This window comes from Periplaneta americana, chromosome 1 (genome assembly GCF_040183065.1).
Source record: "Periplaneta americana isolate PAMFEO1 chromosome 1, P.americana_PAMFEO1_priV1, whole genome shotgun sequence".
Classification (NCBI taxonomy): Eukaryota; Metazoa; Arthropoda; class Insecta; order Blattodea; family Blattidae; genus Periplaneta; species Periplaneta americana.
The window spans coordinates 202389961-202416204 of record NC_091117.1 but is presented as its reverse complement, the minus strand read 5'-3'; the positions used below and the strand labels follow the sequence as shown (position 1 = coordinate 202416204).

Genomic DNA, 26244 nt, shown 5'->3' with positions numbered 1-26244 from the left:
TATGCAATAACATTTTTTTTTATATAAAAGAGAAACATTACAGTAAGGGAAGTATTGACAATACATTGACTTTTACATAGCATACATACATCATTCATGTCACCAGCATTGCAAACAAAGAAAGTGAAATTAAAAATGATTATTTTCTTATGAAGAAAGTAACAAGAGAAAATACGCTTTTTGGATCACAATTAATACGCAGTCTGTTTCCAAAAACAAAACTATCACATCTAAAAATGTTTTCGCACCATATTATATAGTAGGTAACTTCTATATCCCACCAAAATGAATAGAATCATTCCTGTTATCCAGAAATTGTATTCTGGTTTATGTAAAAGAAGTTGTTTGATAAAATCAATGCAACAAGCAGTGGAAATTACACACAAGTCTTGAGCAAGATTTTGGTTTAGTCTGTAGTCTGTACATCGTTTTGTTCAAATTATTATGACACTTTGGACAGCTTAACACTGACGACTATGAAGTAAACTAGCATGACCTGTATGGTACAGGACATTTATTTATTTGGTAATGCTACTTTCACAAAGTACTTTTGTTTTTACAAAGAAAAGATAATCAAGTTATAATGTACAAATGTATATTTTGAATACTGTAACCGACACTGTTCCATAAGTATTGCACCTCAAGTAAAAGCAATCACTTTATATCTTTAAAATAGAAGTAAAATATTACATAACATCTCATAGAAAAACACATAAATTAGGAAGAGCAAGAGGAATGGTGATCACAGTATAGCATTCAAGATTTGTTATTTGTTATTATTATTTTTTTTTTCGAAAATTTTCAGACTGTCATTCTAAATTGCTGACACAAATTTACTTGAACTACAGACGTATGGTTCTATACACTGCTCTTTTATACTGGCAGTTAGCAAAAAATTTAATTAGTGAGTAGTGATGAAATGTGCTATGTGACCAAAAGATCACTGATGCCTCATTGCGAATAGTGCTTAAGTATGCAACTGACGTAACTATTTCCTGATATCTAGACCTGTTGGTACAATTTTAAACTTCAAGTGGCAGTTATAGTTCCTTTTCCATTATCAATTTGATTCATTCAAGGAGGTGAGCACATAATTGCGATTATTCTCCCTTTTCTATCAGTGTGACTTCATACTTATTTCAGACCTATCAAACTGATACACCAAAGATAAAAGTGAGACGAACAATAACATTTTTTTTAAGAGAACAGAAAACTTCACAGAAAGAAAATTCGAAGTTCGTATATACAGGGTGATTCATTATTACGTGTAAATACTTTGTGTGTGTAATGTAGAGGTGAAACTAAGACTAAAACGTTTTATACAACTTTTTCTCAAAACCTTTAGTTCCAGAGTTAACGCCATTTTGCGTGGAACTTGCGCTCCCGAAGAAAGAAAGGATAACACACCAAATGTAAACTAATTATCACTTTCGTACAGTGCATTTGGACTTCAATACAAAAACAACCAAAGTCACTATCCTCGGCAGTCCACTTATGCAAGTCTTGTGAACTAAAACCAAACACAGTAAAGAATGTAAAGCAATTTCTTCTAGACTTCACACATTTGCACAATTCTTAGTGTAATGCATGTTCAAAGTGCTGTCCCTCAACTTGAAGACATACCTGTGCTCGTCGCTTTAGTGATCTCTGAACATTACACAACCCGTTCAACTCATTACGAACAATTCCACATGCATGTTCAATTCGCTGTTGTAGTACTTCTACGTTAGGTGCAGCAGAGGCATACACTAACGACTTCAGGTGGCCCTGAAGTAGAAGTCCAGAAGGTTCATGTCCGGTGATCTGGCTGGCCAAGGAGTTGGCCCTGTGCGGCCTATCCATTGACCTGGATACGCAGCATTGAGATATGCCCTTACGTTGCGGCAGTAATGCGCAGGAGCACCATCGTGCATAAACCATAAATTCACTCGTGTTGCAAGAGGGATATCATGTAGCAGACCATGCAATTCGCGTTCCAAGAATGCGCGGTAGATTTCTCCATTCAACTGTGGAGGTACAATTTGAGGTCCGAGTAACTAATTCCCCACAATACCACACCAAATGTGTGGGAGAACAGTAATGCCTATGCAGTTACTACGACGTAGGTGCCATCTACTGGAACTCTAGAATTAAAGGTTCTGAGAAAAAGTTGTATAGAACGTTTTAGTCTTAGTTTCACCTCTACAATACATACACACACACAAAGAATTTACATGTAATAGTAATAATGAATCACCCTGTAGGTGAAAACATTTTTTTTAATTTCTTTTGTCTGTCTGTGGCACAAAAAATGATTATTCTTTAGAAGCTTGTGCACTAGTACTATTGAAAATAAAATTCTTATGTAAAAACAGTATTATATGATACGGTTTCTCATTTAAAGATAAAGGATAACAGTGCCAGATTTGATGATAATGAAACATAAGAAGAGGAAGTAGAAGAAGAAGAAGAGTAGATAATGGTACAGTAGCAGAATGTAGTCGAAAAGAGAAATATAAGTACATGGAAAAAATGTGTTCCAACGACCAGCGTTCATAAAAATATTCTTAACTGAAATCAGTTCAGATAAAACGTTATGAAATTCAGCTTTATAATAAAATCAAGTGATATCGAAATGTACACCTTTTGTTATTCCAATAGCGAATAAAGATGGTCATGAACGTTTGTACAGTCAACAAAGTAAATTACAGTTTCTAATACACTTAAATTTAAGGAGCATACTGAACAGAATTATAATTCACTATAATGTGATTCCTATAGTCTGCGAAGATGGTGCTTAAGGGGGGCGGAAATGATAAAAGAGTGGCAAAAAACAAAGAAATATTAAGTAGATAGAAGTGAAAAATTACTAATATAGGAAGTGTTCACAGAGGTTAGTGTACAATCAGAGAAATTTTAAATGATAGGAAGAGAGGAAGTACTTCAATATAAGTAGGCAAAAGAAGTGTTGAGTTGATCATTGACAAACAATAATAGTGACTAACGAAAAGTAATCGGATGAGGAAGTGAATAAATAAATAAGTGATTTAGTAACGAGTGAAGTAATAGATGACAAGGGAAATTTCTAATAAACTTAAATTTAAAGAGCATAATGAATGGAATTATAATTCACTATAATGTGATTCCTACAGTCTACGAAGATGGTGCTTAAGGGGGGGGGGGCGGAAGTGATAAAAGAGTGGCAAAAAACATAGAAACATTAAGTAGATAGAAGTGAAAGGTTACTAATATAGTTAGTGCTCATAGAGGTTAGTGTACAATCAGAGAAATTTTAAATGATAGGAAGAGAGGAAGTACTTCAATATAAGCAGACAAAAGAAGTGTTGAGTTGATCACTGACAAGCAATAATAGTGACTAACGAAAAGTAATCAGATGAGGAAGTGAATAAATAAATATGATTTAGTAACGAGTGAAGTAATAGATGACAAGGGAAGTTTCTAATACACTTAAATTTAAAGAGCATACTGAACAGAATTATAATTCACTATAATGTGATTCCTACAGTCTACGAAGATGGTGCTTAAGGGGGGGGGGGGCCGAAGTGATAAAAGAGTGGCAAAAAACATAGAAACATTAAGTAGATAGAAGTGAAAGGTTACTAATATAGTTAGTGCTCATAGAGGTTAGTGTACAATCAGAGAAATTTTAAATGATAGGAAGAGAGGAAGTACTTCAATATAAGCAGACAAAAGAAGTGTTGAGTTGATCACTGACAAGCAATAATAGTGACTAACGAAAAGTAATCAGATGAGGAAGTGAATAAATAAATAAATAAGTGATTTAGTAACGAGTGAAGTAATAGATGACAAAGGAAATTTCTAATAAACTTAAATTTAAAGAGCATAATGAATGGAATTATAATTCACTATAATGTGATTCCTACAGTCTATGAAGATGGTGCTTAAGGGGGGCCGGAAGTGATAAAAGAGTGGCAAAAAACATAGAAACATTAAGTAGATAGAAGTAAAAGGTTACTAATATAGTTAGTGCTCATAGAGGTTAGTGTACATTCAGAGAAATTTTAAATGATAGGAAGAGAGGAAGTACTTCAATATAAGCAGACAAAAGAAGTGTTGAGTTGATCACTGACAAGCAATAATAGTGACTAACGAAAAGTAATCGGATGAGGAAGTGAATAAATAAATAAGTGATTTAGTAACGAGTGAAGTAATAGATGACAAGGGAAATTTCTAATAAACTTAAATTTAAAGAGCATAATGAATGGAATTATAATTCACTATAATGTGATTCCTACAGTCTATGAAGATGGTGCTTAAGGGGGGGGGGGGGGGCGGAAGTGATAAAAGAGTGGCAAAAAACATAGAAACATTAAGTAGATAGAAGTGAAAAGTTACTAATATAGGAAGTGCTCACAGAGGTTAGTGTACAATCAGAGAAATTTTAAATGATAGGAAGAGAGGAAGTACTTCAATATAAGCAGACAAAAGAAGTGTTGAGTTGATCACTGACAAGCAATAATAGTGACTAACGAAAAGTAATCAGATGAGGAAGTGAATAAATAAATAAGTGATTTAGTAACGAGTGAAGTAATAGATGACAAGGGAAATTTCTAATAAACTTAAATTTAAAGAGCATAATGAATGGAATTATAATTCACTATAATGTGATTCCTACAGTCTACGAAGATGGTGCTTAAGGGGGGGGGGGCCGGAAGTGATAAAAGAGTGGCAAAAAACATAGAAACATTAAGTAGATAGAAGTGAAAGGTTACTAATATAGTTAGTGCTCATAGAGGTTAGTGTACAATCAGAGAAATTTTAAATGATAGGAAGAGAGGAAGTACTTCAATATAAGCAGACAAAAGAAGTGTTGAGTTGATCACTGACAAGCAATAATAGTGACTAACGAAAAGTAATCGGATGAGGAAGTGAATAAATAAATAAGTGATTTAGTAACGAGTGAAGTAATAGATGACAAGGGAAATTTCTAATAAACTTAAATTTAAAGAGCATAATGAATGGAATTATAATTCACTATAATGTGATTCCTACAGTCTACGAAGATGGTGCTTAAGGGGGGGGAGGGCGGAAGTGATAAAAGAGTGGCAAAAAACATAGAAACATTAAGTAGATAGAAGTGAAAGGTTACTAATATAGTTAGTGCTCATAGAGGTTAGTGTACAATCAGAGAAATTTTAGATGATAGGAAGAGAGGAAGTACTTCAATATAAGCAGACAAAAGAAGTGTTGAGTTGATCACTGTCAAGCAATAATAGTGACTAACGAAAAGTAAGCAGATGAGGAAGTGAATAAATAAATATGATTTAGTAACGAGTGAAGTAATAGATGACAAGGGAAGTTTCTAATACACTTAAATTTAAAGAGCATACTGAACAGAATTATAATTCACTATAATGTGATTCCTACAGTCTATGAAGATGGTGCTTAAGGGGGGGGGGGCGGAAGTGATAAAAGATCGGCAAAAAACATAGAAACATTAAGTAGATAGAAGTGAAAAGTTACTAATATAGGAAGTGCTCACAGAGGTTAGTGTACAATCAGAGAAATTTTAAATGATAGGAAGAGAGGAAGTACTTCAATATAAGCAGACAAAAGAAGTGTTGAGTTGATCACTGACAAGCAATAATAGTGACTAACGAAAAGTAATCGGATGAGGAAGTGAATAAATAAATAAGTGATTTAGTAATGAGTGAAGTAATAGATGACAAGGGAAATTTCTAATAAACTTAAATTTAAAGAGCATAATGAATGGAATTATAATTCACTATAATGTGATTCCTACAGTCTACGAAGATGGTGCTTAAGGGGGGGGGGGGCCGGAAGTGATAAAAGAGTGGCAAAAAACATAGAAACATTAAGTAGATAGAAGTGAAAGGTTACTAATGTAGTTAGTGCTCATAGAGGTTAGTGTACAATCAGAGAAATTTTAAATGATAGGAAGAGAGGAAGTACTTCAATATAAGCAGACAAAAGAAGTGTTGAGTTGATCACTGACAAGCAATAATAGTGACTAACGAAAAGTAATCGGATGAGGAAGTGAATAAATAAATAAGTGATTTAGTAACGAGTGAAGTAATAGATGACAAGGGAAATTTCTAATAAACTTAAATTTAAAGAGCATAATGAATGGAATTATAATTCACTATAATGTGATTCCTACAGTCTACGAAGATGGTGCTTAAGGGGGGGGGGCGGAAGTGATAAAAGAGTGGCAAAAAACATAGAAACATTAAGTAGATAGAAGTGAAAGGTTACTAATATAGTTAGTGCTCATAGAGGTTAGTGTACAATCAGAGAAATTTTAAATGATAGGAAGAGAGGAAGTACTTCAATATAAGCAGACAAAAGAAGTGTTGAGTTGATCACTGACAAGCAATAATAGTGACTAACGAAAAGTAATCAGATGAGGACGTGAATAAATAAATATGATTTAGTAACGAGTGAAGTAATAGATGGCAAGGGAAGTTTCTAATACACTTACATTTAAAGAGCATACTGAACAGAATTATAATTCACTATAATGTGATTCCTACAGTCTACGAAGATGGTGCTTAAGGGGGGGGGGGGTGGAAGTGATAAAAGAGTGGCAAAAAACATAGAAACATTAAGTAGATAGAAGTGAAAGGTTACTAATATAGTTAGTGCTCATAGAGGTTAGTGTACAATCAGAGAAATTTTAAATGATAGGAAGAGAGGAAGTACTTCAATATAAGCAGACAAAAGAAGTGTTGAGTTGATCACTGACAAGCAATAATAGTGACTAACGAAAAGTAATCAGATGAGGAAGTGAATAAATAAATAAGTGATTTAGTAACGAGTGAAGTAATAGATGACAAAGGAAATTTCTAATAAACTTAAATTTAAAGAGCATAATGAATGGAATTATAATTCACTATAATGTGATTCCTACAGTCTATGAAGATGGTGCTTAAGGGGGGGGCGGAAGTGATAAAAGAGTGGCAAAAAACATAGAAACATTAAGTAGATAGAAGTAAAAGGTTACTAATATAGTTAGTGCTCATAGAGGTTAGTGTACATTCAGAGAAATTTTAGATGATAGGAAGAGAGGAAGTACTTCAATATAAGCAGACAAAAGAAGTGTTGAGTTGATCACTGTCAAGCAATAATAGTGACTAACGAAAAGTAAGCAGATGAGGAAGTGAATAAATAAATATGATTTAGTAACGAGTGAAGTAATAGATGACAAGGGAAGTTTCTAATACACTTAAATTTAAAGAGCATACTGAACAGAATTATAATTCACTATAATGTGATTCCTACAGTCTATGAAGATGGTGCTTAAGGGGGGGGGGGCGGAAGTGATAAAAGAGTGGCAAAAAACATAGAAACATTAAGTAGATAGAAGTGAAAAGTTACTAATATAGGAAGTGCTCACAGAGGTTAGTGTACAATCAGAGAAATTTTAAATGATAGGAAGAGAGGAAGTACTTCAATATAAATAGACAAAAGAAGTGTTGAGTTGATCACTGACAAACAATAATAGTGACTAACGAAAAGTAATCGGATGTGGAAGTGAATAAATAAATAAGTGATTTAGTGATGAGTGAAGTAATAGATGACAAGGGAGGTGAATTGGAACTAACTATAAATTGGAGATGAGAGTGAAAGGGTAAGATTATAGGTATACAAATCAAGGAAATTTTAAACGACAGGACGGGAAGAAGTACAAAAATAAATAAATAAATAAATAAAAGAAGTGTTAAAGCGATCATTGGAAAGATGGAAAGTGTTCAAAGTAGGAGGGTAGATAGTCAATAGAGGGTATGTGTTATAGTAGTACGAGTAGTAAAGATAAAATAAGCAGACAGCACACTTTATGAAAGTTGTATTTGAAATTATAATTATGTAGAAGATTTTGGGGAGCTTGAATACAGGGATGTGGTGGTGGCGACACATTACTAAATAAAAGGTGTAGGAATAAATATAATATCATAGCATATCATAATGTGATTCTGCCTACATATGTTGAAAATAGAACTGCCACTTGTTTCAAATGCTATACAAAAATTGATCAGAATTTAAAACACTACAGCACAGTTCACAGTCATCAATTTGACGCAAAGATAGTTCTCCTTAATGTGATACTATAATGAACTGGATGGGAGGTGGCATAACCCACATTTGTATACTTTTCTATATAAAATAAGTTTTTAGTAAATGTTTTTAAAAGGACACTAAATAAATTAACAAAGAAATATAATGAAAAACTACTACTTTCATTTCTAGAACATAGAATTTCCTTAATACAAACATTTCTAGAAAACATAATGCAATCACTTAAAATTTATCCTGTTGTAGACTCGAATATGTAGTGCAGGCAACTGCCATTAAACATTATCAGAAAAAAAATCAGTTCAAGGAAATGTAATACAGAAGAGCTCGTATGACTGAAAACAACTTCTGACCTGTATTATGCAAAATATTTTGCAAAAAATACTCCCACAAAAGCCCACTAAATTAAGTTTGGCGATTATTCCAATATACATCAATGTGCGTGTAGCATACTCATGAAATTTGATTAAGGAATAATATAGTACGCATACTACAAAATTTCATTTCATTAAGGGAGGCATTATAAAAGAAACGTGACTTTGTTTCGTTACAAATATGCCTGGCTTCGAACACCCACAGTACGTAAAATGGGCTTTCATTAAAGCTTTAATAATACAAGAAAACTTAATTAAATGTAAAATTATCATAGTATATTTATAACATCCCTTTCATTACAACATGAAACCAGGAAGAAGAGTATAAAAGATACATTAGGAAATATCCTGGTATGTCACATTTTAAAATCTATACTTCAAATGAAACATACATGAACTATACTTCAGTAATAGAGCATCAGTTATTTTGCGTACTATACATAAAAAACTAATATTTAATGTGTTAAAAGCCACTGTATACTCAAAGCAATATTGATTTTCTGAATTTTTGGTACCAGTAATTTATAAATCAACAGTCCTTAAATGTGTGACAGATGTTATTACAGTCATCATGGTATCAATAAAGCATTTAAATGTATGATTGTTCACCTAACTTTCAACTCCCTGAGTTTCTATCTTGGTCATAAAATAAATAAAATTTAATTACACGACCTATATGCCACACTCTGTAATGAAATGGCCATGCAATGCCTAGAATGCGGTCAATTAAGCAGATAAGACTGGACACGATATTTCATGTAAAACTTATAACTTACAATTCTAAGCTTCTAAATACGTAATAAATGAAAATTAATCAAATTTGCCATTCAGGTTGAAGATCATTCAATCAACTGAAGTGACCTAACAACCATACAGACAAAACTGGTTATACTGGCCAGTATGGGACAAGCCTGGCATTTATCTTAAAAACTGGAATGTTTACATTTGATGTCAATTGAACTGATCAACCTACAGGAGGTGAAACATGAGCAACACTATCCATAGCTCTAATTGTCCTTTGTTCACAACCAGTTTCATTACTACTATTAAACATTCCAGATAAACAGCGAATGGAGTAATATCCAATGTCAGCTATTAGAAACCAACCAATGTTCCAGATAATCAATATGGATTGCCATATTTCAGCTTAAATGATGTTATCAGTACATCTTGATTACACAACTTTTAACACTGTATCACTTCGGAATATGTATGGTAAGACTTTCCTGTGTTAAATTTCAACGTACCTCGTTTACATGTTTCGACCTATTTATGGGTCATCTTCAGAACTGGTCGTTGTTGGTCTTGGCGCCACTTGTTCTGTTTCCTGTGAGGGTGTGTTCCTGTGGTATAGTGCAGAGTCAAAGAGTGTGTGTGTTTTGAAATTGAGTTGTGTGTTGAGAATTTCGTTGGGGTGTGTTTTTATGTGTCTGTATATTTCATATTGTGTGTTTAGTTTCTGGCTTTTTTGGTTGAATGTGTAGGTCATCCCATATTATTTGCAGATGACACAAGTATAGTATTACAGCCAATAACTCCAACACATTCCAATCTTCAAACAGAGGAAATTCTCTTCAAAATATGTGACTGGTTCTCAGTCAATAAATTAGTATTAAATTGTAACAAAACTAACGTAATTCAATTTAAATCCTGTCCAAATTCAACGTCGCAAATTTCTAGCGCAATAATTAATAACAGATCCCTATTAGAAACAACAACCAAATTTCTTGGCTTAAAAATCGATAATGTATTAAATTGGAAAAATCATATTAAAGATATTACCCCCAAACTAAATTCAGCTTAAAAACAATATACTTTGTACACTTCCACTCGGTAATGAGTTTTGGAATAATATTCTGGGGAAATTCCACAGATAGTAACAATATATTTCTAATACAAAAAAGAGTAATTAGAATAATAGTAGGTGCCAAATCTAGGGAATCGTGTAGGACTATTTTTAAAAAACTACAAATAATACCCATGGCTTGTCAGTATATCTTTTCATTAATAATCTTCCTCGTATGTAATCGTGAAAACTTTGTAACTAATTCAACAGTTCATAGCATAAATACACGTCAAAAAAATGACTTTCATACTCCATCGGCAAGTCTATCATGCTATCAAAAACGAGTGCGTTATATGGCAGTAAAAATTTTTAATAGCCTCCCTATCGATATAAAAAATGAAACTCAAAACATAAAATTATTTAGGGCCAAATTAAAGAAGTACCTAATTTCTCACGCCTTCTATTCTGTAGGTGAATTCATGACATTCAATAACACTTCATGAAATTGATACTAAAACTTTGTGTTGTACTAGTAGACTATATTGTAAATCTCGTCTGTATATGTTTCATCCTAGCCACCGGCGTGGCTCAGTCGGTTAAGGTGCTTGCCTGCCGGTCTGAAGTTGCGTTCGGGCGCGGGTTCGATCCCCGCTTGGGCTGATTACCTGGTTGGGTTTTTTCCGAGGTTTTCCCCAACCGTAATGTGAATGCAAGGTAATCTATGGCGAATCCTCGGCCTCATCTCGCCAAATATCATCTCGCGATCACCAATTTCATCGACGCTAAATAACCTAGTAGTTGATAGAGTGTCGTTAAATAACCAACTAAAATTAAATTAAAATTAAAAAAATTATATTTCATCTAGACTGTGACTATAAATTAAGATTTTATAATAGTATTAAGTTTTTTGACTTGTTCCATATTCTAGCTGTAAGCATGTACGAATACCATGGAATGTTAATAAATACAATACAATTTTCATGTCTGTGTTGATGTCTCTGTGGGTGTGGTTAGCATTTGTGATGTGTTCTGCATATGTGGAGGTGTTTTGTAATTTTGTTATGGCTGTGATGTGTTCTGTGTAACGTGTTTGAAATGATCTGCCTGTCTGTCCTATGTAGAAGTTGTTGCAGGTGTTACATTTGAGTTTGTATACGCCTGTGTATACATCACAAATGCTAACCACACCCACAGAGACATCAACACAGACATGGAAATACTACACATTCAACCAAAAAGCCAGAAACTAAACACACTAGAACAATGTGAAATATACAGACACAAAAACATACCCCAACAAAATTCTCAACACACAACTCAACTTCAAAACACACACACTCTTTGACTCTACACTATACCACAGGAACACACCCTCACAGGAAACAGAACAAGTGGCGCCAAGACCAACTTCGACAAGTTCTGAAGATGATCCATAAATAGGTCGAAACATGTTAACGAGGTACGTTGAAATTTAACACAGGAAAGGTCCACACCTGTGGAGTAACGGTCAGCGCGTCTGGCTGCGAAACCAGGTGGCCCGGGTTCGAATCCCGGTCGGGGCAAGTTACCTGGTTGAGGTTTTTTCCGGGGTTTTCCCTCAACCCAATACCAGCAAATGCTGGGTAACTTTCGGTGCTGGACCCCGGACTCATTTCACCGGCATTATCACCTTCATATCATTCAGACGCTAAATAACCTAGATGTTGATACAGCGTCGTAAAATAACCCAATAAAAAAAATAAACACAGGAAAGTCTTACCATACATATTCCGAGATGTTATCAGATTGCATATTGGTGCATTATTGGTAATACCATGGATTATACTATATGAATTACTTCCGATTTTAATAAAACTAAACAATATCTTGAAATTAGTTAACAGGAAGAATCACAGCTCTTTCTGCCCTTAGTTGCTATGTGACCAAAAGTAAGAATTGTTATAAAATGGATTGAAAGTACAGCAGCAAAGTAACTCCGCCATCAAAATGAGCAGAAAAATTACATGCAACTAATAAACACTTTTAACGTTTACAAGTTTGATAATAAATTTTAAACGAATGCAGACTCCTTCACGGCTTGTTCTACCACATTAGTTAATATTTATTAATATTTTGTAATGGGAAATTTTCCTAATTTTTAGGATAAATATGATCTTGTAGACCAATTCTACTGTAAATAATACATAACTATTTTGATAAATTCTTTGTGATAATATATTATTAATATCATTATTGAAATTAAAACAATAATCATTGTTTTTTTTTATTAATGTACAGAAATGAAATTAAAATTTAGAGCGAGCCTTGATGACAACAATTTCGCACGACTGTCCACAAGTAGCATATATACAGGGATTCTTGTTTGTGCACAATTTCCGTATCTTTATATGCTACAAGTATATTGAATTGGGTGCCAAGTGTAGATGCTGTTAAATTGTGATGAGATAATGAAAAATGTATGGAATGACGTAAAGAGTAGAGTATTCCCAGAAAATATTTTAACATACTATTTGTTCTCTACAAACTTCACATTTCAGCCACAAAAGCAATCACAAAATTATTAAACAATTTAAGTGCGATAAATTTTATTTTGTGAGATGTAAGCCAGTCATATCAATGTTATGTCATAATAATTTAAAAGTAATTTATTATATTATTATGTACATCTACGTATATTCTACCACTAGATATGGAAATCGTAGACTAAATTACTTGCAGTGTCAGTCTAAAAATTCACTATAGTAATATCGACAAATATACCATATGTTACAAAGGAGTGTGTATTCATATCGTTGCAAATATGAAATGTGGTTGTCCCTCGTATCTACATAGTGCTCTGTTTCTTCCTGTTTTTTTTTCAAGTATTTGTAACTGTAACAATCCATTTTAATACAAGTACAGATTGTGTGCCCATCATACATTTGCCTATGATCACTGTCAATGTAACACAGAAAATGAGCGAAGTTTAATTATAGTGTTAGGCCTACAAGACTTTACTATTAATGTTAACTAATAGTAATAACACGTAACATAATTGTAACAGCAACAATATTATTCATAAAACTATAAACCAAAGATAGGCAGAGTTTCGTTTGCAGGATAATGGAAAACATATAGATAACTGGCTGTATTTCGCCTATCCCTCTCTTTACTACTCTATTCAAAACAAAATACTAGCAACGAGGTTTCATGAGAATGATAAAATGAATTTGTATGTTATTTGTTCATCAGAAAAAAAAAAAAAACATTGGAGGGATACGGCAAGAACCAGAAGTATAATGGACAATATACAATCATTTAACTATTACATCATATTTACCCACATAATGTCTAAGAATTTGCTTTACACACCATCATTTTTAAGGCAGAAATTATTAATTTGTTTTAAGAAGTAAAAGCACAGACGTTATTTATTCCTATCACAATTTATCAAATTAACCACTTACTATTTTCGCAGGGAATGGCGATACATTAATGGTAGTAAAGTGTTTCTAATTTTAAATTTAGCCACTGGCATAGCATAGGTTGTAGCACATTTGCCTACTGATATGGAGCTGCACTTGGGCATGGTTTCAATTCCCACTTGAATTGGTTACCTGGGTGGAATTATTCCGAGATTTTCCCTAACTGCATTATCATTATTTCACAATATCAGATAATGTGTCATATACTTGATTCTAAAATTTGTTTTACGTAACAATTATTTAAAAGAAAAGATGGAAAATCTAACTGGGTGAAGTGAATGAACATTACATTATAGAAATATTCTAGGTTTTCAATCATATGACTTATCTAGTTTTAATATTCATTAACACTTAATAATGCATTGATTAAGGTTCACGTTAACACTTTGTTTGTTAAAAACATAAAATTACTTAGTCACACGTTAAAAAGTGTTAAAATTAAAAAAAAAAGGTATATATACCTTGGACAGACAGCCCATTTCGACGTGATGTTACGTCTTCATCAGTATCTCCTAAACTACTGGTGATCTTGAATTCTGCGATGTGCATTTGTCGATTGTAGAGGTGGGGGCTGGTTGTTTGTGCGTTATGACGTATCATGACATCGAATAATGTGTGGGTATTGAACTGTAATTGTGTATTAAGTATATGTTGTGGGTATGTTATTGTATGTTTATATATTTCGTATTGTTCTAAGATGTTTAACTGTGAACTTTTTGGTGTGATATGTAAAATTTCCATATCTGTTTATATATTATTGTAGTCATGATTATTGTTGATAATGTGGTCTGCATAATTTGATGTGATGTAGGGTTTGGTTATAGCTTTAATATGTTCATTATATCTTGTGTAAAGGATCTTCCTGTCTGTCCTATGTAAAAATGTGGGCAACTATTGCATTTTAGTTTGTAAACTCCAGTTGAATTATATTTATTTGAATGTTTAATGTGATTATTTAGATATTTCTGTGTTATGTTATTTGTTTTATATGCTATCTTGTATTTTAGTTTTCTGAATGAAGTTGCAAGTTTGTGAGTATTGGTATTGTGATATGTTAATGTTATGTATTTATTCTCACGTGGTGTTTATGTTGGTTTGTTCTGTTTTTGTTTTGCCTTTTTTATTAGTGTGTCTATTATGTTAGGGTTATACTTAATAATGCATTTATTATGTGTTAAAATATATTAAATAAAATATTTGTACAAACGTTTTCGCCTTTTGGGGCATCATCAGGTACTTGTCAATGCGGTATCTATTTGACTTCAATCATAGTAAATAGATATCGCATTGATAAGTAGCTGAAGATGTCCTGAAAGGAGAAAACGTTTGTACAAATATTTTATTTTATATAAACACATAATCAATGTATTATTAAGTGTTAATGAATATTAAAACTAGATAAGTCATATGATTGAAAAAGTAGAATATTTTTATAAATTTGTATAACCGGCTTATGTTAATGAATATTAAAACTAGATAAGTCATATGATTGAAAAAGTAGAATATTTTTATAAATTTGTATAACCGGCTTATCTGAAAACAAAATGAATTGTAAATTATAACATTATAGACCTATGTTTCTAATTCAAAAGATTAAACATCGAAATATCAAGAGACTTTATTTGTCTCTACGTTATAAATAAAACTGATTACTGTGATCATTCTATTTTAGTACAAATATTAAAACTTCATTTTCCATCATATGATCGTTATTTTTCCTTGTCTGGAATGTTAGCAAATAAAAATACAATACTAGTGTGTAAATGTGATTCGAGGGCTTAGTGTGAAACTAACCTAACTACAAAAATTGATTTCTTAGGTCTTTTTCACCAATCGATAATAATTCGTTCTTCTACTTGATCACAAAAAATCGTAACTCAATTCCGAACAGTCTTGTATATACAGTGAAACCTGTTCAAGACGGAAGTGACACGGTCCTAATTTTGTTTCCGTTGTGGACAGGTTTCCGTGTTATTCAGGTGTGAAGTTAAAATGAAATATTTTATCATTTGTATAAATGAAAAACAAAATGGCATGCTGCAAATTGTAGGAATTACAAAATATTCCGTTTAACACTACTGACATTAAATCAGCTTCATGTCGCTTATTTAATTGGTGAATGATCTTGATGAAAATCTCATTTCCTATATAAATTATATCGTAACTCACTCATTAAACACTATAAAGTTTATTAATTACACTAAATTTAATATCTAACACTATAATACTGTACTGCATATCACAGCACATTATTTAGTTGGACTAGGAGCCTACAAGCCTTGAATTCTGGATTATCTAATTTCTTTGCCAGTTCAAGGGTTCGCTTTGCAGAACAGGTCCAGAAATTGACATGATCTTTGAAAGGGCAAGAAGAATCCACTCTCACATCAGTTCATTTATTTGTATGTAACCAGTTGTTTTCTGTTTCCTTTTTATGTCACCATTTTGACCGCAAGCCACTCACTCATGATACGGCCTTTATTTTTGAAAGTGTTAAGTTACACGTGAGTTTTCCATTCCTAAATTTCAACATTATTTTCCATACGCTTCTTTCCTCATTTTCCTCGATAACTTTTACTTCATCAATTAATGCTAGTGCAACATTTTTACGCAACTTTTTTTTTATCACGAAATCACTAAAACACTTGCGTTCTACCCAGCTATGACAGTATACAGGAGTGAAGCATTGAACATCTTTGAAGGGATCCGCCTGCCTAGTCAATAGGGTAATAAAATTTATGACCACCAGGCCAACACACCCTCATACCCTCGAAAATTTTGCAAAGAAAACTTGTTTTTATCTTAGTGGCCTACATATTTCGTACATTCCTTGAAAGCACATAATGTTTCAAAATATTTTTTTTTTTTTATCCAATGCCACCAGGTTGTCTTTTCGACATTTCTGGTCTTCTCTCCTGGCCGTGGCTTAGTTGTAACCCACTTCTGAGGTTGGGGCGCCTGGAAGGCAGGGTTACATTACCCCGATGATATGATAGGATGATTATGATAATGTGGTGCCAGGAGAGGTCTTAAATCTAAACTTAACCTAAATTCCAGACCATGGACGAACACAGGAATAATCCCCTTTAAGAAAAAATTCCTGCGCTCTAACCGGGAATCGAACCCGGGACCTCATGAACTATAGCCAGAAGCTCTGACCACTAGACCATGAGGCTGGTCTGTTTAAATGTTGAAACTGAATACACAGGTCACAGAAATGTGTGGTGTTAACAGGAAAACTTGAATAGATATTCTTCAACGTGCGAGTTCAGAGACATTCATTATGTAAATGGTCTGGATCTTTAACCCGTCAGTGGTCCAGTGGGGTTTGTCACACCCCGTAGATAATATTTTTACGATTTTCCAAGAGATGCAGATGTTACAACCTTGGCGTTCTGTATACCTTCCAAGTTAAGCTTCTACTTTCGATTGTTGTGTCCTGATTCAGTTTGCTTTGGATGTTTGTTAGTAGTGCACATTTAAACTCAGTTGGGTGTCTGAAACCCCACCGGACCACTGCACTGGTGTAACAACTTGACTTTCTGAAGGTAAGATTTTAGTAGTATTTAGTTCTTAGAAGAACGGTGAACTTAAGTTATAGTTTACATTAAAGTAGTGTGTCCAAAATATTATTTCCGTTTTGAACAGTAGCAGACAGTTTCCGTTTCCATGTTGGACAGTTTCCTTTTTATTCAGAAAAAATTACACGTAATATATATGAATTTCGCCGGGACCAATAAATTGTTCCGAAACAGACAGGATTCCGGATTATTCAGGTTCCGATTTGAACAGGTTTCACTGTAATACAATTCGTAACTACAAAACATGATGGTATAGTTCATTTGACATAAGCATATTGTCTGTTAAGAATTTTGTTGTGAATAAAACATCGATTGTAGTTACATTAGTTTCACACTAAGTCCTCGGATTAGTTTCCGTACGGTGAATGATAATTAAGAATTGGGACAAAAATGGAAAGAAAATTCTACTGTGATTTGAACCCTGGGCTATCGGTAGTATGATATAAGTTTTAGTTCTACACAATTCTATACCACACACAATGAAACTGCACTAAATCACTACATTCTGTACACAAATGTGGGAATACAGCATTCGTAAATATAGTATTATGAAATAAAATTAAACATCACAATAATGACAATATAAGAAACTAATGTCCATCTTACGCAACATAATTGTTTAAATGTATTTCAGTCTTAGCAATTTTAATATAAAATAAAGGTGTATAAAATTTTAAATATATCATGTGAGTAAATATGGAAGTAAAACGAACAAAAAGAAAAACAGTTCTGCCGTGCATTGAGCTTGATTATTACATATTTCATGATATCAGAGAATTTACAAAGCTAATTTTAACCAACACGTTACTTACAATAAAACTATTTATACATATACATATATAACACATTCCTCCTCAGACGCAACTGAGGCGGAGTGCTATCAATATAGATCTATAAAACTATACAAACAAAATACAAATCAATTGCACAAAGCATCATTGCGTTACATAAGCCTAAAGATGCTTACCAACATTAAAAAAAGTTAGATTATTATAAAAACCTATAACTGTTCGGCAGGATCATCTACCGTCAGGATTGGAATACTTGCTTCTGCTTTGTTCCTTGTTTATACTCTAAAAGCTAGTTAGCTTCGTAATCTTTATTTTACCATAAATTAGTCTAGCAATGTCAATAAAATATGCTTAATGACTGGAATGCTAAGTTTTGAATTCTAAGTGGTGAAAATAAAAGTTGACTTGTAAAATACAAGATGGTTATGAAGCATCTTAACCAGTTCTGACAATCATACTGAAGTCAATTGGAAGATGGGAAAGGACAGTGGGTTGTTGATAGTGAACATGAGTAACAAGGGAGATATTCTGTAACACTAGTAATAGCACAATGTTATGAATGCATACTACCTTAATGGAAGAATGTGCTCAATACAATGAAAATTACAAATTACGCAAGTTTTGTCCATAAAAGTGGTAGGCCATGTAATTGAAGAATCACATCTCCCTGTAGTGGTAAAGTGTCTTCATAAAACATCTTGCATTTAAGATTGTCACCCCAGGTATCCAACTGGCTAGCATCCTGGTTGTTCTTCTTCTTCTGCAGTCTCCATCCACTTTATGCTGAGTCTTACTAAATGCAAGGGCTGGGACATTACAAACAACTTATTGCTTTCCTACGAAGTGCCTGCTGTGAGGATGGGAGTCGTTGCACACCTGGCAGTGGTAAATGTTAAGTGAACGTTAATGGAATGAGATGTTCAGACATTCACTATGTCGTCGTAGGTGAACTCATTCTCTAAAGCAAAGTTCTGCCGTTTAACATGCACTGTGGCTGATTTCTCGTCTTGTGATGCTGGACTGTCACCCAAGCTCTCCTGATGCCCCTAAAAACAAATTAAACAATTTTAAATATAAAATACAGTAAAACCTCGATAAGACACGCCCACTTATTACGCTATCCCGTGTATTACGCTTTTTTTGTCTGGTCCCTGCACATTCCAGTCTTACTAATAAACCGTGTATAGTTTTTATACTAGACTTATGCAGAGTTGAGACAGAAAACGTTACTAATAAACCATGCATAAGCTATGGACGTATAAACAGCCTGTAACTATACAATGGGAATTACTTTGCAGTAGTTATATACACGAAACCCCTTGTTTAAGCGTTGTATATAGAGAAAAAAATGGCCGCCCCTCTAACAGCTGTTCGTATCGACTGTCATTTTATGATGATGGATGCCTTGTAACCACAGAAGAACAAACCAAAGAGCACAGAATAATTAGAATAATATTACTGTAGCTTGTACTCTTTGACCAAAATATAGTATGGTAATCGATTAGAGCCAGTTGTACTATCGATACTTAACATGCCACACTAGAGCGCTCTACCAGATGCAATAGAGAACCTCAGATATTCTATCATCTTTCGTAACGAAGTAATGCTGTGTAACAGTTGTACTGTTTTACGCGACATATGTAGTGATTATTAGTAAGGAATTTACACACGACGTATAACTGAGCTACTCATTGTATAAGTATAAGACAGTTAAACGTCTGTATATAGAGTTTTTATTAGTAAGACCGTTCATATATAACGCCTTTATAAAATACCCCATTTGTTATGCTCAAGTCCCACATAATACGCTGTTTTTTTGTGGAATATTTTCGATGTAATTTTCAGCAATATACTGTAACAGCAATGAAACATCTTAGTCATTGAACTCACAGATGCCATTAACCTGAAAAGTATTGGTATTCGACCCTTTACCTGCGCATTTAAACCTTCATACTACATACCTTAGTATACCCCAGCCTCTTGTTACGCTTTCTTCTTCGACTCCTTATCTGCGTGGTTAAAGCCTACATACAGTTACAATACCTCACCCTCTTGCTAACCCTCTCTCTCAACCAACATTCCTCACTCGGCCGTAATAAAATTCTGGACATTTTTGCTGGGGAGAATGTGGTCCTTAGTGTCTGTGAATGTGTTGACAATGAGTGTTAAACGGAAATCTCTTTCTGTGTCGGAAAAATTGGAAATCTTACAAAAGTACGATGAGAATAGTACTCTTACTCAGAAACAACTGATTCATTAGGAATCCCGTCAACGACATTAAGAACGATAAAAAAAATCGCGAGTCAATCACTACAGCTGCAACGTCAGGAGGATGTAATCACAGAAAATGAAGTGTGATGAACATGAGCACTTGGAGAACACGCACACGGCAAACAACTATAAATGACTTTTTTTTTTTTCGAAAGAATTAAGTACAGTACATATTGTAAATGTCTTTGACGTACAGTACAGTAATTACATAATGGAGTAATACTGTATCACCTTTCATGAATCATGTATTTCAATAAAGAAAAATGCTAATAGATACTGTATATAAGTCAAAATTAGTATAACCGCCTAATACGCGGTCCCGGTTAATATGTGTTTTACACCCGGTCCCGTGAACAGTGTCTTATCGGGGTTTTACTGTATGTGAAATATGCATATATTACAGTCAGAACGCGAAATCCGTCAAAACCCGAAGTTTCTAGGAAATTCTAGTTCTGACAAAGCTCTTTAGGAAAGTCTATTTTTCACTTATGTAATTCAATTACATCTAGAAATAACTATGGCTCTTTAGGAAATTCTAATTTTGAGTAATATAATTAAGTTAGACCTAGAAATAAAGGCCCAGTCAAACAGAATGCGGACTGTCCGTGCGGACGGGAGGATTGCAGTCCGCCACAGACTGAGGAAGTCAAACAGAACGCGGACAGTGCAGGACGAACCAGTGTGGAAACAATTCTGTGGTGTTCGGGTACAGGGGTATGTCATTTTTTTGTCCAGGTGGAATTTTGTTCCCCAGATGAACACACAAGTTAAATTATACAAGTGGGTGTGCAAAAATCAAAGAATATTAGCAGTTTATGTGATTTATTTGTGTACAAAATTATTTGTAATAGGGGTTCCAAGTTTAATTTTAATTTATCTCCGAACTCATTTTTATGACATCTCCCTTTACCCAAACCATATATTTGTTGCCAAGTGCAGTACTCATCATATTTTCTCGATTTGTTTCTAAATTAGTTTCAAATTGTACTTTTACCTTCGTTTTTCCTCCTGGATTAATTAACATGTCCAGCAGCTCCTCAGATGAAGAAGAATTGCTTCTTCTGTTCGCTTTGAGCCGCTCATCAAAGCGGAAAAGAAAAAGGAAGTGGGTGCATGAAATAAATGGAAAAAAAGAGAGGAACTAGGCGCATTTCACACTGTGTAATGAACTGAATTCGTTTGAAGACCGTTTTTACGACAATTTTTTCGAATGTCTAAACAACAGTTTGAGGAATTACATAGCCTTATAGAACCAAAAATATTGAAAATGACAACAAACTGGAGGAGACCAATTGGAACAAGGGAAAGACTAGCGATCTGCTTGAGGTAAATAAAAGATTTTCGTTTGTATTTTAAACTGTATTTATTACTAATCAACTGAAAAATAAGTATGAATATAGAAAAGAAAACACGACTCAGAAAACAATATTATTTCGTAGATAAAATCACTATTGAGAAGTACCGTTATTTCCCTCTTGCGGTTTACTTACGAGCTGCAGTACGTTTTCATACAAATCTTTTGCAGAAGAAACAATAGTGACAAAAAACCTAATAACATCAGATGTGTAGTAGCTACCTCCAGGTCAGTATAATTAATTTCATTGGAAGGATTATGTATATATAATTAGGATTATCAGACCACGATGAGTTGGTTGAAAAAGAAAGGAGACGATGGAGGTGGAGTCTGGATACCGCGCATCATATAATGAGCACATTCCCGCACAAATTTAATTAATTTTTCCGTTTCATCGGCCATTTTCTACGAGATGTCTGCCGCGAACTCTGTGGAAAAACACAACTTCCTATTAGTCTGCTGCGAACCAGACTAGACCATGGCGTTGGGCCACACGCTGTTTGACTAGGATGATGCATTCTAACGTAATACAGAGTTTGCGGCGGACGGTCCGCCAAGTCCGCTCAGACAGTCCGCATTCTGTTTGACCGGGTCTTAAATGACGATTATTAGTAAAAACCCATTGTAAAAATTTCAAGTAAGACACAACACATCCTCTAGTTGGTATAGGAGATAACATCATAATACACATCCCAGATGTCGACAGGGGAAAGGCTGACTTGCAAAACTTCATAGGAGTTGTGCTTGAGAGGAATGCTTGGAACAAAGGATGGAATTCTGAATAAACTATATTGCGGGTAGGTTCACTGAACTTTAAAAACTGACAGTGTAATTAATTTCATCAACACCCGGTACATAACATTTTCTTTCTTTCAGATCCGAATTTGATGTGAACAAGTGTCAGATGCAGAAATCTCACTAAGGACTGCAGCAAAGAAAGAAGCCATCGCAAGCGGACAAGGGTTCGTCTGTTGTGCTTGCAAAAAAAATTGTGTTTTGAAGTGGTGCTTGTGTGTGTGAAGAAGAAAATTTTCTGCAATTCTAATGTTACAATAGCATACCTTGCTGCAACACGTGACTTGTGAGACAAAAAATAATAATATTAAGTTTTGTAACATAATTATTCGTAATTTAACAACAAAAATAGTAATGTTTAAGCATCCCTAACATATTTGTATAATAAAACTATTTTGTAACAACAATGACAATAGTAATAATTACAGGGCGGATGTTGATGACCTAAAACTCTACTTAAAATGATCATTAAAATGCCCTTGAACTAATGGAAAAATGACATGAAATTAAAAGAACATGATATTTAAATATTAATGGAAGTACTTGCGCCACAACTTCTTAAAAATTAGTCACCTTGTTTCAATGACTGCCCTGCAAATCTCGGAGAGAGGAGGCAACTTCCTGGAATTTGGCTTAATATAAAAGAAAAGGGTATGCAAAAAAATGAAAGTTTAAAGGGAAACTATAGATTTTAATGAGGTTTACAATGTGTTTCAATCGGTGGTGGTCCATGTCAGTGCCTTCATTCTCCATCTCCTCCTTCCGTTCTTCACTTTTGTTGCCAGATCTTTCAGATGGGAGAGTGTGAATGACAAAACAAATTGTGGGTGCAGCTTGCATTCTTGCAATCTTTGTGTTAAAAATACTGTCCCTTCCCCTCCATAGGGACACAACATCCTGTCCAGGACACGGTGAAAGTTTCTCCCCCTTCCAAACAAACAAATTCTAAAGACACCCTCGTAACGACAAAAGAACAGTAGCGGTCAAAGCCTTCACTTAAACTAAGCTGTTGTCAAGCATTTTATATTACTTCCGTTGTGTGAGGTGAAGTCTTCAATGGAATGAGGGATGGTCTTTACAGTTTTTTTTCGAACTATAAGACTCAACCTTCACTATTATTCACTTATTCAGTATTCAATACTGACCTATTTGCTTATAAAAAGATTTAACAGACCTATTGGTAAAGAAAAAAGTAAAATGCATTCCAAATGATCTAAAAGTTTTTCAAAGTATTAAAAATGACCAAAAAATGCCGAAAAAAATATAAAAATGACCTATTAGTTCAAAAACGTCGAAAAATGCAAAAAATGTAATATAAGAAATTAATTTTTTACGTTGATATTAACATAGAAAGTATTTCTATATTAATAGGAATCGTCCTAATGTGAAAAAAATATAACTTTTCATCAACATCCGCCCCCTAGTAATAATAATGTTCATGTGCAAGTACCAATTTCCTATAGTCTTTTTAGTAATAAGTTACTTCTAGATGTAACTGAATTACTTACTTACTTACTGGCTTTTAAGGAACACGGAGGTTCATTGCCGCCCTCACATAAGCCCGCCATTGGTCCCTATCCTGAGCAAGATTAATCCATTCTCTATCATCATATCCCACCTCCCTCAAATCCATTTTAATATTATCTTCCCATCTACGTCTCGGCCTCCCTAAAGGTCTTTTTCCCTCCGGCCTCCCAACTAACACTCTATATGCATTTCTGGATTCGCCCATACGTGCTACATGCCCTGCCCATCTCAAATGTCTGGATTTAATGTTCCTAATTATGTCAAGTGAAGAATACAATGCGTGCAGTTCTGTGTTGTGTAACTTTCTCCATTCTCCTGTAACTTCATCCCCCTTAGCCCCAAATATTTTCCTAAGCATCTTATTCTCAAACACCCTTAACCTATGTTCCTCTCTCAAAGTGAGAGTCCAAGTTTCACAACCATACATAACAACCGGTAATATAACTGTTTTATAAATTCTAACTTTCAGATTTTTTGACAGCAGACTGGATGATAAAAGCTTTTCAACCGAATAATAACAGGCATTTCCCATATTTATTCTGTGTTTGAATAAAGAATCCTGTTCCTAATTGGTGATTATCGTTTCCTTCCCCATAATACAACAAATAATCTCCTATTTGTGTTATGCCGTTCCCATCTAACCTAACCTCCTGTACTCCCACAAAGTCTATTCTATATCTAGCTAGTTCTTTTGCTACTAATGTTACCCCTCCTGTTCTATTTAGACTTGTAACATTCCAAGTACCAAATCTCAAAACCTTTATTCCTTTGCTGTGGTCGTGCCAGAGAATCAGTCCCATTCCGAGGCTTATTTGAAGGATTTGTAACAAGCTGTTTTTTACGGTGATGGGTTGTTAGCCCTTTGCCCAACCCCCAAGCTGGAGGACCACCCCTCATCGGCTGTCCGCGACTGCTTATTCAATATATTCACAGCTACCCTCCATATCTGGAGGCCGTCTCCTCTATCCGCAACCTGAGGACGTGCCATGCCGTGGTGATAGGGATCCATAATACAATACAATACACAATACTGAATTACATAAGTGAAAACTAGAATTTCCTCAGGTTTTGACGGATTTCACTTATTAAAATAAACTTCACACTGACTGGAACTCTCATTTCTGAAATAAACCTTAATAACAATGAAAAATAATAACAGACACAATGAACCAATTCATCAACAAACTTACACAACAAAAAAAACAGATTCACACTGAGTTGGCTGACTTAAGAGGGTTGGTTTTGGTAGCCGTATGGTTGCCTTATGATACAAGGGTAACATCGTACTGTAACCATGGTAACAATAAACATGTGAAAAGAACTAAGTGTTTTGCAGTCACGTTACAAGACTCTCTTTTCACTAATTGTCAGGCACATTCTTTCTCTGCTCGAAGAGTGTTATATAATACATGCAGTAAGATAAAAATACATTTTAACGTCTTAATTCAAGTACTATAATATTATATGTTCCCTTCACATTTTACTTTAGTAAAGAAAGAGAAATGTAGTGGTGTTAAGAAACAATGTTCTAACAACTGGAGGTCCAAAAAAGAATACAAGCAGGTACCTCAACTCCTGATGGTTTCCTTGTTGCATGAACAGCGCCCTGACAACAAGCACTATCTACAGAGCCACTTGAATGTTGCGGGAATGCTTTGATATCAGCCACATCTGATAAACAAATAAAACAAGAGAATGCCTATATCCAAAAATAACACAAAATGAAACCGTAAAAGAAAAAAAAAAGTAAACTCGCTATGTGGCAAGAAGTGTTATCGAGGAAAATGTTGGTAGATAATTCTGGGATTTTTTAATGTAATACATGCAACAGTTCAGTTAATTCTGAAAATAAATAAATACAATAAATAAATATATGTAACTTTTTTAAGATTTCTTTATTTCTAAATTACTTCGCAAAATGTCTGAAAATTACTTTAGTTAAAATACGTGGGAAAGAAAGTTCTTACTACCAAATTATACATATCTTCTCTACTAAATAATGTTATCAGCTCATACAGAGATGAATCATTCGAACTGCTCTATTAATAGATTGTAAGGAAAATTTCTAGGTGATATTTTATTTCACTATTGACATTGCAGGTGGATTAATTATTTGTAAAAATGATTATCAATCAATCTTCTTAATGTATTCAGGTGTTTGCTGACAACATATAGTCCACTATAGTCCCTTGTAGTCTATTCAGTTGTTGTTTTTCACGAGAAATGAGGGGTATTTTGATTGGTGT

General features: G+C 34.0%; 1 protein-coding gene across 7 annotated transcripts in view; it reads right to left on the bottom strand.

The window, feature by feature from the left end:
• Positions 1-26244, bottom strand: part of LRR (Leucine-rich repeat) — a 213088-nt gene continuing 186844 nt past the window's right edge. For 6 of the 7 annotated variants that reach the window (XM_069835694.1, XM_069835674.1, XM_069835702.1 and 3 more), the window contains 2 exons: positions 25566-25669; positions 1-19097 (listed from right to left, as the gene is read on the bottom strand). In XM_069835694.1, the coding sequence (XP_069691795.1) occupies positions 18972-19097; positions 25566-25669 (230 nt within the window). In that variant the 3' untranslated portion in view covers positions 1-18971. The remainder of the gene's footprint in view (positions 19098-25565; positions 25670-26244) is intronic. The other variant, XM_069835728.1, reaches the window with a different exon arrangement.